This window comes from Colius striatus, chromosome 1 (genome assembly GCF_028858725.1).
Source record: "Colius striatus isolate bColStr4 chromosome 1, bColStr4.1.hap1, whole genome shotgun sequence".
NCBI classification, from domain to species: Eukaryota; Metazoa; Chordata; class Aves; order Coliiformes; family Coliidae; genus Colius; species Colius striatus.
Window position 1 is genome coordinate 114,234,915 of NC_084759.1, and position 13,940 is coordinate 114,248,854.

Sequence of the window (13,940 nt, forward strand, 5' to 3'; positions counted from 1 at the left end):
CACAGCATAGTATAACTTATATGTAAAGTAAAAATTACATCTAAGGCCATGCTGCTTGGTTCTATTAGAAAAAACAAGGTTCATGTAGATTGAAAAAAAAAAAAGTCCTGAGCAAAAAAATGAGTTCATATATTAAAACAATCACACATCTTTTTTTTGATTTGTCACTAAATACACACGTAGATTTTATTTCTCAACTGCTGTCTGGAATAACACTACTCGAGACTTTTTTTTGTGTAAAATCAAGAAAGTCCAACTCATAAGGTCATAGCAAAGACCCTTATTAATAGACATGAGTATCTCTGACTACAACACACTTCCATCTCATTTAAAATTAACAGCCTATTAAAAACAGTTTTTAAACTCCAAGCCTACAAACAAACTACAAAACTACAGGACAGTCTCATTTTAGCACAAAATACTCAACTTCTTTTTACTTCTCTACCAAACTTACCTTACTGTTCCTCATTTTTCATGCTGCAGCACAGAAAATCAGTGCCAACATCTACACAAAGCGTACCACTGCTCAAACTGCTGTGTAAAGCTTTGAGGAGCGTTGGCTCACTCATGGCAGTACACATCAAAGGCCTCAGACATTTTGCATTTGGTGGTCTCACATATAGGTATTTTTTGCTTTTCCTCCCAATAACAACAAAAAACCAAAAAAAGAAATCCTCCTCACTTCCACCACTCTTCTTTCCAGGTTAACTGATTCATGGTAGTGACTGCTTATTTTACCCAAACAAGGTATTTTACCCACCTTTTGAATAATTTTCCAAGCTGGCCCAAAAAATAGATCACAAATAACAAGCAGTCTAAAGAAAGACCCAAGGTCTCTGTACTACTGAGATATGCAGAAACACTTTTATTTACCAGACTCCTTAAAATGGTTGTGATGGCAACTGAACCACAGACTTCTTTTTAGACACAAAGACTTAGTGAACAGGAGTAGACTGCATTACTTTGATTGTCTGTCAGCACTTGCATGGTTTTAAAATACATATATGATGATACTGACTGGATGGAAATTATTAAGTATTTATTTTGCTATCAGTGCCAAGGCCACAGTTGTGTGAGGCATTGCTCAAGCATACAAAGTCATTGCTGAGAAGAGCTTGCAAACTACCTGTTTAACATAGTCACTGTATTTCAATCCTTCGACCTGTGACAATATCCTCTCACGTGGCAGATTTGCCTGGTCTGGTCAAATATTCAGTCAGCAGTTGAACTGATATTCCGGTCAAATATTCAGTCAGCATTATTTAACCGATATAAAAACTGGGCCCAACCTCTACATTCATGGTTGGGATAAAAGACTCACAGGATTCACACTTCAGTCTCACCTGAGGTTAACCCAGGATCTATCTTAAATTCAGTTTTCCACTGGAAAAACATTCCTCTTCAGAGCTCCCTTTAAACTGCAGGCTTGCAGTAAGTTAGAGAAGAGTCTTCCTTACCTCTTGTGCAGTCAGGGCATGTTCCCCTGCTAGAAGCAGCATACTCAAGCCTCCCATTTGTGTAGGATCTGTTAAAAGAGTAAAACCAAGTCTTAAGTTTATTCATTTGCTTGTTTAAAAAACCTACCATTTGCAGCATTAAAACCCCAGAAGACTGCGTGTCACAGACACTCTAAGTAAGTTGCCATAAAACGCAGTTCAAGAGAATCACAAATAACCATTTCTGTACCCTTTGGGAGAGGCTTTCAAAGCTGTTTGAAGGATTTAATTGGATTTGTGTGCTTAACACTCCATTCCTTGGATTTCCAATTTTACTGCCAAAGGTTTTACGTACTACAGAGATGAATATCTTCAAAACAGCAATTGTAATTATCTCATACATAAATACATACAAAGATGCTCTAATATTGCACATGTTTACACCTCAATGGGTGCTTCAACCAAAGGAGTGGTTCTCTTCCTTAGCCACTGAACAAGTAAGAGGATGGAATGAAATGGCACTATCAAGCTCCAAAGCAAAATTTCTACTTTCATTTAGCTTTAATTTAGAGCTGTATTTAGTGGTGAAAAGTGTCAGCCTGACAGCTCTGAAGCATGAAACACTTGATCCTCTGTGCCAGAACTGCACAAGCACTGGCCAGACAAGCTGCCTGCCTGCTTGTTACCCTGCAATACAATATATAATTGAGAAAAGTAAAATGGAGATATAAATGTTCTTTCTCCAACTATTTGATGCTGACAGTTTCTTGCCTCCAGCCTTCCTGAACCTCAGGAGCTCAGAAGACGACAATAAGAAGTGAAAGCAATGAACGCTGGCACAGCATTACTCATGGAGTGGCTTGTGCACTCAAAACAGTGGTTGCTCTTCATGATTATGAGGACTAATTGTCTAATGGGGGGGGGGGGCGGGAGGAGGCGGGGTATGTGTATGTATGTGACAGCCCTTAGAAGAAATGCAGTGGCCTGATTTAAGAGACTGTCAGGCAGAGGAAGAGAGACAGTTTGTGGCCCAAATGTTTTGCAACAGCCACAATGTGAAAGAAAGGGAAGCACTATCCTTGCTGTATAGCTGAGACACCAACTTAATGATGAGACACCAAAGACAATAACTTTCCCCAGGTTTCATTAAGCATGCATCTATGTTTTCAAATTTCCTTTCACTGAACTATACAAAAACTTTCTCTACAACAACAAATTACACATGCTCGGGACCATTCCCTGGAACGGAGGCCAACTGTCACAAAACCTTTGTCCATTTGGCTGCATTTTGTAACGCAAAATTTGGATGCAGAATAGCTGCAACCAAAATGCCCACTGAGAAATCCCGTGGCCTGTTCCCACTCATGAGTGATGCTGAGGAATTTGTTGAGCTTCTCAGCTGATACAGGCCACACCTGATTTAGTGCTATGGATGACCAAGGTCCAGTTAAGGGAATACTTGCTAGTGCTGTTTAATTCAGTACCAGAGATGCTGCCAAAAGTTCTACCCCCAGATGGAATCCTGCACTGACATTCACAGTGCAAGTTTTTTCAATACTCTCTTAAAACAGTAGTAAATAGAAACAGAGGAAAGCAATGTGAAAAAAACCAGGCTCATCCACCTCCTCAATAAGAGCGGGTCATTACCTGAAGAACACAGACTAAGTAACATCTGGCTTCAGACTCAATTTTCAAATGAAAGTAATTTTTTCTTTTAACACAATAAACAGGTAGAAGGTGTGTGAGTCTTATTGTAGTTCTGGGTGTTTTGTTTGGTTGGTGTTTTAACTTTTTACTTTTAAATTAAAAAAGCAGCAAAAGACATTAAGATCAACAAGACTATCAGAAGTGTAGCATCTGTTAACAAGAAGTAGAGACAGAAAATGGGAAAGGCCAGCAAGTACTTAAGCACAATTCGTAAGTGCATTCATAAGCACTGTCAGCACAACACTTTTTGCCATCAAAATACTTGATCAGAAACTATTCAGTCCTTCAAACAAGAGAGCATCAGAGAAACTAAGAAGCAAGGAGTTAACATGTATCTTGAAACATGATGTCTGAAGAGGCAGTTAATCTGGAGGAAAGAGATCTTCAGGCCCATCATAAACTTACTGAGCTCCCCATGAAACCATAATAGCTTGGCTGGTTGCTTTCCATTTTCTCTATTCCCATTGAAAGTCTGTTGCAGAAGCCAAATCTTCCAAGCGTTATGAGCTTTTTTCCAGTTTTCAGCTTAAATTTATTCAGGGACGTGTGGTATACATTTTTTCTGGTGGCCACATCTACGAGATTAATTTACTGTTCTCTCTAAATGATATTTCCCTGTTCTGCCTATACAGGAATTACCCTTTCTTCCACTTGCTTTCCTAGCCTAAGCAAACCAAGATCTCCTGACGTCATCATTCATGTTCTTCTCCCGTGATCCCAGCAATTCATCTAGCTCTCCTCTCCAGTTATTCCAGGTGGAGCTCACCCTTCTTGTGTGTGAATGACCAGCAAGACAGCAATGTCAGATGAGCTGGGCTCTGTTCAATGACACAAACTCTTTTAAACAGTTCCTGAAAAGACTGTGCCTGACACAACAGTCCAGCACCTTCTGATGTCCACATCACACTGATGGTTCACAGCTGTTTTCCCATGCTTCACTTTATTTATCCGTGGATCTTTTTCCCCCTCCTCAGTTTTAGAAAATGGAGAACACCTAGCTTATGGCTCTAAAATTCTTCCCCTTCTTTGAAATATCTTCTTGACGGTCTCAGCTTTCTGCCCTTCAAGCAGCTCATCATTGTAACAAGGCAAAGATAGGATCGTTTTTCCCTCAAGTAAGCAAATACTTGAACTGTTTATTTAAATATAAAAAACAAGAGGGAGGGAAAAAATGACAACTAAGTGGAAAGTGAAAATTTAATTTGGTGCTTAAACAACTTGAATACTTATGCTGCAGCTGTCTGATCATGTTAGAAACAAAAACCTTTCTACTACGGTTTCAAATGACAAAATAACTTCACCTAAGGGATGGCAAAATGTACATGTGAAAACAGTGCCATATGCTTATGGTGCCTTCTCAGCACAACAATGTTTCTCTTATGGCACTAAGAACCTAAGAAATTGAAGTGCTATTAAAAGCAATTCACAGATAAATCAACAGTAGTGAGAAAACTGTGCACGTTTGACTAGCAGAACCGGAGGTGATTTCTGACTTTCTCATCAGCTTTTAATATAGATGAAACTTAAAACCATCCCCCTATTTGAGAATGACATACTTTGTTCATTTTGGTCTGGTTAGATACTCTGCAGGCTGGCTAGTTCATCATCACATTTTTCAGTCAGAGACATACTTTGTTCATTTTGGTCTGGTTAGATACTCTGCAGGCTGGCTAGTTCATCATCACATTTTTCAGTCAGAGGAAAGAAACTGAAGAAGAACTACGCAGAAGGAAGGCCAGCAGGTACCAGTTTCAACTAACTTGCCTAGATGCAGAGTTAAGCTTCTTTCTAAAAACCAAAAATCCCACCTCTATCAGGATACTGCCTATTCTAGGAAGTGTCTTTTTTCCATCCTTTGATTCACTAAAAAGCTTTTTGGCTCAGATGGTTTTTCTTCTGCTGTAGAAATATGAAAGTATTCGGAATCTTGCACACTTGTAGAACAAAGATGTTGCTCACTTAGCTTGTAGTTGTGAAGTCATGTTCACCTGTGAACAGCACTTATCTTTGCCCTGCACCCTACAACTGACCACAGGTGTGCCATGTCAAGAGGAAAAATATGCTTAATTCCAACTTCCAGGCTGGATGAGCAAATACACCACTAGTGGGTCTGTAGGTCAGATGCCCAATGCTGGGGCCACACCTCAAGTTCCTGACACAATAGGTCACCACAAAAGTTGAGGTGGTAATTGCAGGAATGCAAAATAAAGGTGAGCTATGATCTGCATGGGACTTAAAAAAAAAAAAAAGGAAAGGAAGATCTTATTCTCTATATATTATATTTTCCAAAATGAAATGTAGTATGGAAAAGCAATCAAGACAACATTAACAACAACCAACAAGTAAAACAGACTTCCTGTCATGATTCTGGAATCATATAATATAATCCTTGTCCTAAGGAAGCTATCTGCTTTGAAGATGTCAGTGGCATTTCAAAGGTTAGAGTGTTTCTGAGGTAGTTCAGCTACATTTTAATTCATCAGCTAGTACAAAGCCTAGATTTTTGAAGAAGTTGTGCTGGCCAGAAGAGTCAGTTGAATTGAATTATCCCATGAAGTCAAGGTGAGAAGAACACAACAAAACATATTTAGTATTAACTGGTTGACGTAACAGTAATACATTTGTCACAGCAGACTTGTCATGATTTGGACACTGTTAACGTCTCTGTCAGAAGTAGTTATTATTTTATAAGCTATGGTGACATTAAAGAAACAACCTTCATTGGCAAGAGGACTGGAGTGAGATCCCTATGAAGTACTATGCTCATTGACTCAGTCTACAGTAAAAAAAAAAACCCAAACCAACACAACAAAAAACCCAAACCCAAAAACTTTTAAATTTTAAATTCTATGTAGCATAAAAAGACTTTCTTCAGAAATGAACAGTAGTATAGATAAAACGGATTAGGAATTAATTAGAAACTCATCTAAATTCTCTGTCCTCTGGTCTGACAGGTGTTAAGATTTCTCTGTACTCAGAAACTCTACATATGGATACCTCAGTAGGGGCAGGGAGGTATGGCAGGCAGGTAGACCAAGACCTATTGCTTACTTGAGTTAATTCAATAAATCTTTAAAGTGCATAAAAATTAATCCTCTCATAGCAAAAGCAGAATGGGATTTTTAGAACTTGTCTCCCATATACTGTAACTATGCAGGAAGAAAAATTTTATTTTGATCACATTTCACAGTTCCTTCATAGCCAGAAGGAATTTCATTAAAGGAATTTTCATACCACTATACTTGCAAAAGGGTACACATGCCTTTTTATCCTTTTACACTTGCTCCGTAAACCCATTTTCCACTCTCCAGCCCATGATATCTCTAAGTAGCAAAGTTCTATCTGCCACACACTTGTCATAAACCAGGTAGCATACAAAGTTCCGAATACATCAGTATTAATAAAATTAGAAACTTGAAACTGGGGGAAAAAAAAAAAAAACCCAAACTTGCAACTGGAAAAAAAACCAATCAAACCAGAAAAAGGGATGGTGGGGGAAAGAAAAAAATATTTCTACCTTGATTGTTTGGTTCTTAAGCCAACAATATTTATCATTAATGTCTCTGTACTTCAGGGTCACGATTGCAACAGTTCTGCTATTTGTGAATGTCAGTGAGAGATTATCTGCCTTTCACCAGTTCGGGCACTCCACATACACTTATTCACAGAATTAATCTTTTATTTTAAATCTTTAAAAAGTTAGAATTTGTCTCTCCCAAGGCATAATGAGCAAAAGAGCATACTTTAAGAGAAATTAAATTACACTTCATTTAAATACAGTTAGCTCCATCAGTATATTCATCCACAAGAACGTTAACACCTCCAACTTCACAGATACCTACAAATTATTGTTGTTAACAGCAAATTACTAAACATATAGAATGCTCTATGAAAGAAAGAACACAATCAGCATTTTCATTTTTGACTAGAAAATGAAAATCTCTAGCAGCAAGTATGCCAGAATTAAAAAATAACCAATCTGGAACCCAAATGGGACATGGGTTATAATGTCACATATATGGACTAAACTCCTGAAAGCAATCACACACCAAAGAGAACTTCAGAAAGTTTTAATGCAGATGTTTAGCTAGAATCTTGCCAACTTAATTTGGGACATGAAGGGTATTATGCACTGCAGTACAACTGGCACCACAATTCAATTTCAATGTTGCATCCTTGAACAGAACTAGGATGTTTCATCTGTGTAACATAGATAGAATTCTTACCTGCCATCCCGAAGTTAAGCTGTGGCATTTCTTCACTTTTTGTCACTTTCCTTGGGCTTGGTAAATCTTTTGCTGAGTCTGATGCAAAGGCCCATAGCTTTTTCCTGTTTGTAACACTGGATGACTGGGTTTTCACAGGTTTATTTGTTGTGGGGCACCACTTGTACCCTGGATTTGCCTTCATAAATGCATCCTTGTACTAGAAAAGAAAAGGAAAGTTACCAATATCATGCCAGTCATGATACTGTACTATCCACAGGGCAATAACACATACTGCATATAAGATAATTTAATACAATAAATAATGCTTAAATGTCTTGATTTTTTAACAGTTTAATAATGTGCTTGAAGCCTGACCGCCAACATAACTTAATAACAAGAAATATTAAGATAAGTAGAGCTGTATTTAAAAATGAGTTTTCTCTTTCCTCTCCTGAGGGCTTATTACCCAGAGCAGGCTGATCCTGCAAACTCCTCTCTAGTGCTTTGTTTCTCAGAGAGTGAGCATATAAGATGACTATTTTAGTTCTTTGGCAAGTACAACCTTTTTTTACTTTCTACTTTGAATGAAATGAAAACATACGTTTTGCAATAAATGCAGCATGATGCTCCTTACCTTGCACTCATTTTTCTCTAATAGAATATTTGAGTATAAGCTTTTTCCAAATCAGGCACCGAAAATAGATCACCACCACTATTATCTCATTTTCAGTAACTTCTGATACACCATTCTAGTGTTCCTTCCAAAATGTACTATGCCACAAGGCCACATAAAATAAACTGGGACCATTTAATACTTTCTTTGGCCTTGAGTACACAGCACACATCTCAGTTGTTTGCTATGTTCTTGGTATGAGACAGCAAAACAAATGAAACCAGACAATACATGGTGGGTGGGGGAAAGGTCTGGATCCTACACAGTTTGGAGGGTAGGGGGAATGATGGGGACCTATTCTATTCACAAAACACAACACTGATGTTTTCCAGTATCTTGCTGACCAGACCAAAAAAAATCTTTGAACGCTAACAGCAATGAAAGGAGTAGATTTCAGTATTTTAAATGTGTTGCTATGCAAGGTAGAGAACTGGCAACTCAAAAGAACATGCCACGCATTCCAGCTGCAAATGTTTGCCTAACAACTGATAGGGTCATACAGCACTTGGCTGCTGTAGGAGCTTATGCACTAAGTGCCAGCACTCCCTGCAGGGAGTGGGAATTCAGTACCTCCTCATGCACTTGGTTGCTCGGGATGGCAAAAAATGACCAAAAGAGTGGCTTTATCCTGAAGTACATGGCATGGCAACTGCAGGAAGTTTCTTCTGTGATTACGTCTGTTCCTTCCCACCCATCCATCTGTCAACCAGTCCCAGTTACAGGACAACCTATGTGTTTCATGCACCTGCCTGCACAGAAACACAGCCTGGGGAGGAGCATGTAAAAAAAAATTCCCTTGGGTATCAAACACAGAAGCAGCACTGAAAATCTTGTCTTTAGAAAGTCACTGCAGTGTTTTTCCCAGATTAACACACAGCATTCCTTGTGGCAGGATCACCATCACATGTATATCGCTTACTTTTATTTCCATCTTAACCCATCAGCTGGCACTTGCTACCTCCAGACTGTAGCAAGGATAAAAATGTTTCTGTTTACGTGAAGCACAGTGCCATGTGAACCCGCTGTGTGAAGGCTCATATTTATAGAAATGGCTATAAATAATAAAAATCTGCAGGGACCGCTGACCCATATGCATATTGGAATTTCTGAATAGGGTGTATGCATTAAATCTACAAACTAAGGACTGCAGCACCTCTCACCTTGCCCCTTTTTCCTTTCCCTCAGTTTAGTTTGGTAGGAGCTCAGTATACCACAAAAATAGTCTAGCGGAGGGAAGGGGAGGGAGTAAGGGAAGAGGCAGAAAGGAAATACATTTCAAAGCAGCTTTGCCTTCCATTGTTAAAGTCACAGCCCACTCACAAATCTCGATTCCAGTCTGCAGAGTGAAAAGCAGAGAATTGCTAGCAATGATGTATGTAAGCTCTTCATATCAGCACTGCTCTCTTGAGTAACTGAATTATTCTGTGGAGTAATTTGACAAGCTGACAGGCTGCCCATCAAACAAGGAACAGAATGCGTGCCACTTGCAAGATGAGGCAGCAATAAGCTTTTAATCAGTTTCCAACAAGAGCAATTCAAGTGAGCTGGAGTATTAATGGATTTTTTCCTTGGCAAAGCCAAGAGGCGAATATTAATCAAGCTCTCTGAAGGAAAGGGAGTAAACTGAGGGAGGACAGCTCATCGGCCGCTTTCGCAGTTTCAACACCCAAGATATACAGAAAAGAAGATGAAAAAAGTTAAACAATAGCCCTGAAGTAGTTTTATAAAGTGCATACAGGGGCCTCATTCAAATCTTAGAAAGACTTTTAGTATTCATTTTTGTGACTGTTAGACCAAGGTCTAAAATAAAGTGACATTCTGCTTGCTAGGTCAGGAAAAGGTAACAAGTGAGCTACACATTCAATCAACTGTGCAGCAAGCAACTTTAAAACAGCCTAAGGATATCTCTAAAGTTGTTTAAAAAAAGTAGTTCTTAAGCTGGAATGTAAAGACCCCACCTTGGTTGCCACATGAGTGGCAGGGGCAGCCCAACACTGTCATATCCCTAAGTTCTAGGTAAGATAAAAAGGCACAGGATATGTTTGTGGGATTGGTCTGATGTTATCATTTCTGTTTTGTGAAAGCCTGGGGAAGGATGTGTTACTCAGTGGGATCAGTTGCGCTTCAGAGCTAAGGTTAAGAAAAGTGCTGCACCTCAGTGCAATTCCCTGAGTTGCTTTCATCACCAAATAAAATATTTGCTTTTTCCAGTGTGGTGGGAACAGGAGCTCAGGAGTGAATTCCAGGTACACCTCAGGGCAGCAGTTAGCAAGTACTTAACTTTAAAGTATGCTTAAATCCCACCAACTGGCTATTAAATGTCACATGAATCTCAGAGATCTAACAGAGCAAAAAATCCCAAAAGAAATCCCCAGAAAATACTACACTCTGTTTTTTCACTTCTGAAGGACACAGGGTTTGCATTACACATTATGGTCCAGATGTCACTCAGTGAACTTGCCGGACTCCAGCCAGCACATCAGAACATTTGTCCCGTCCAAACCCAAGGTGTCTGCCAAAACAGCAGCAGGGCAAGGATGGTGGCTCCCACTGGGGCTGACAGCACCTGCAAAAAAACACTGTCCGACTGCACCTGCAAAACTACTGGCCAAGCACTAGCAGGGAGCAGCCTTCAGCTCTGCCACTGAATGGCAGCAGCCTGCATTTACCAGGCTGCTGCCCACAGGAAACAATCCTGACAGCTGGATCTTAACAACACAAAGGTATATTTAAAAATAAAATGGTTTCTAGCAAGGCAAACCAGGATCAAACAGTAATGCCCTCACTAGATATTTTCCAAGACAGTTAAATATTCATAGTAAGCCCTCTAAGAGTTAACAGAACACCACTACCCCTATTATTATAATAACTAAAAAATATGCTGGAGCATATTTATGAGCGGCTGGAATTCATTTTCTCCTAAGTGAAGGGAAATGCTAACAAATGGCAGGAACATTTGTGGTTCCACTTGTCACAGCCTAAATAATGAAACTTTCAAAGTCAAGTTGTTTCAGGAAGCCTGCAGGACAAAAACAGAAAGCCTGCTCCTAAAGAAAACACCAGCAGAAGCTGACATGGAACTCCCCAGGTGCAACGTGAGGCCTCCAGGGCAGGTGTTGCTATAAGAGACTATAAAACACAACACTGAAAACAAAGAGGACATGAGGCCAGCTTTTGTAGGCAATTACAGCTCTCCAAGGTGCAGACAGGTACATAATGGGATTTTCCAAAAGCGACTAAATGAACTATAGACCTGACTGTCCTCTCAGGGGGAATCAGGGCTAAACGTCCAATCCATTAGGAAACTTCTCATAATTCCACTTGGAAAAAAGTTTGGGTGCCTCACTATCTTCCAAAATGCTGGATCTTGCATACAGATAGAAATATGTAAGTAAATATACAAATGTCTTGACTGGCACACTGCTGAGATAGTGTCACTGCTGCTTCTAAGTAGATAAGAAATTGAAAGCTTCTTGTTTGTTGCTTGATCTAAGCTAAATGGCTTTGTAAGCTTTGGTTGGTTTCAAGTAGTGAAAATATTCTTGAAACTGTAAAAAAACAGAGGTTGCAGCTACTGCGGTAGCAACCACTTCTGTTGGGCCCATTCTTATCTCTGGAAGACCAATTCAGATGCTCAGGGTATACAAGACATGTTGTAGGAGTAGTAGATGTGACACAGGGTCCTTTAGGAAATGTATGCCCTGCCAGGACAGTGGCTACAGGCTATATGGTGAAAACTCAAGTCAAAGTGCATTGAAAAGCAGCATTTAAGTAACAGAAGCTAATCACCTGTACTTTAAACCTCCATGAGCTTATACATATAGCTACTGAAAAAGATTATTGGTACAATAGTAATTTTACATCTTTCCAAAGGCATTCACTTTCTGGACTTTTAAATGTGCTCTCCCTAGGAAAAATATAAATGAAACATTAGAGTTGACATCAACATCTTCTTGACAGTCTCAGCAGTAAGCCCAACTACAAAAGTGAGTGTTAAAACAACCGATATACACACACAGAGAACAGGCCTGTTGGTGAAGAAGGCCCAAATATATTCAACAGCACATTATAGCTCCTAATAATTATTTTAGTAATATAAACTTGTTTAAAGAATAAAAATTATATGCTATCTCTCTTCTACACATTCTTGTAACTGGTTGTAATGATGTAAATGATGCAGATTTATTGTTTTGCTTTGATGTTGAATATGCAATTTGTTCTTTATGTCAAAAAAAAAAATAGATCACTACAGGAACAATGACTTCTACAACAATAAGATTAATAGTTTCAGATCTGTCACTTCTGTATGAAGTTCTGCAATTATTTTCCTTCTTAATGAATGAGTTTCCTTCACATGACAAAAGGCTAAGAAAAACAGTTACATCAGGTTTGTTGCTTCCAAAAATTGTTTCTTCATTTCCTTCTTTCCTTCCCCTGTTATCTGTACTGGATCTCCTAATTGCCTTTTCCAAGAAGTATCGCTGATTTCTAAGTGGGAATGCAGACCAAATCAGCAACAGTTGGACAAAGCTGAGAGTACTCAAGTACTTCGATGCTGTCACAGACAGGGAGCTACAGAAATACCCCAGCCCCTGCTTCAAAAAGCATCTGCTATGTTGAAGACTGTTTTTTCCTGTGGAACTGTCTATGCTCACATGAAGCACTGAACAGCCAGACCTTATATACATGCGTTAATAGTAGCAGACAACTTCAAGTGACAGGAAAGGTACAGAAAATAGTTTCCTCAATTGTTTCACAGCTATCTGTACTTCTTGTAGTTTGCTAGCATGACTCAATATTTGAGAGAGACACTCCTTCTCAGTGGCCCTCCATTATTTTTTCTTACAGGGATCTGTTTTGGAGTCATGTTATCAGCTTAGACAACTGTGTCTCTCTCTCTACTGTCAATATCCGTAGCCTTCTTGGGGCCAGCTTACCAAGCAAGTTATTTCCTAAAGAGCGTCATTTACATTTTAAGTTGACATAAAGATATTTTGTGAAATAGGGTAATAAATCTCCTTTCCTTGCTCCCAGTTAAAGGATTGGTTCTTTGATTTGGGTACTGGACTCTGCCTCACCAAAGGTCACTCTATGAGAAACTGGTTAACAATACATCGGGAGAGTACTTCACAAAACACTAGTGATTTTTACATTCTTCAGTAGGAAAGGTAAAAAAGGACTACATTTCTTGACTGTGCTTTTGGTTTGGTCCACTTGTATTATAAAAGTAACCTGTATTATTGATAGCAAATGCACAGTCTGATCTATCTATCACGAGTCAGCTGACACTGAACTGTATGTTACTTCTTTCAATGGTCACTATCCACATTAATAATGCTTGCACTGAAGGATGTATCAGGTGATATCTGTAACAAGACACACATATTTGTTCCAAGGACTACTAGAGACAGATTAGTTTGTGTACACAGGCCAGTTTCTTTTCATTCTGATCCAAAGGACCAAGAAAATCAAAGCAAGAACAGTAGCTGCTCTGGGAACCGTAATCTCATGGGGGAATACACCAAGAAACGGAAGACAGACAAGTATGTAATGAACTCCCTTTACGTCCACCATTCAGGCAGAGCATACCTCCTTGGCCATGTCTGTGTATTTCTGCTTTTCTTTTGGATCTAGAACCGCCCACCAATCCGCCAGGATCTTGGTTGCGCCACGATTATCGAGGCGAGGGTGTTCTTTCCGCACGAGAGAGCGATGGCGTTTGCAGAACAAGAGGAATGCATTCATTGGTCGGCGAGCTCGTTGCTCTGAGGACTCGTCATCCTCAGTCTCGTCAGCATCCTGCTCTAAACCGTCAGTGCCAAGGAGTGGTACCTAGCAGAACCCAAACGGAAGGGGTTGTAAACACAAGTTATCCACGCTTCTCAGAGACCGAGGATCTGTGTATGCTGTGCGTGA

General features: G+C 39.4%; 1 protein-coding gene across 19 annotated transcripts in view; it reads right to left on the minus strand.

The window, feature by feature from the left end:
* The window catches only part of BBX (BBX high mobility group box domain containing), a 148,449-nt gene that overhangs the window by 49,227 nt on the left and 85,282 nt on the right, over nucleotides 1–13,940 (minus strand). For all 19 annotated transcript variants that reach the window (XM_062003669.1, XM_062003751.1, XM_062003708.1 and 16 more), the window contains 3 exons: nucleotides 13,614–13,856; nucleotides 7,370–7,568; nucleotides 1,458–1,525 (listed from right to left, as the gene is read on the minus strand). In XM_062003669.1, coding sequence (XP_061859653.1) covers nucleotides 1,458–1,525; nucleotides 7,370–7,568; nucleotides 13,614–13,856 — 510 coding nt within the window. The remainder of the gene's footprint in view (nucleotides 1–1,457; nucleotides 1,526–7,369; nucleotides 7,569–13,613; nucleotides 13,857–13,940) is intronic.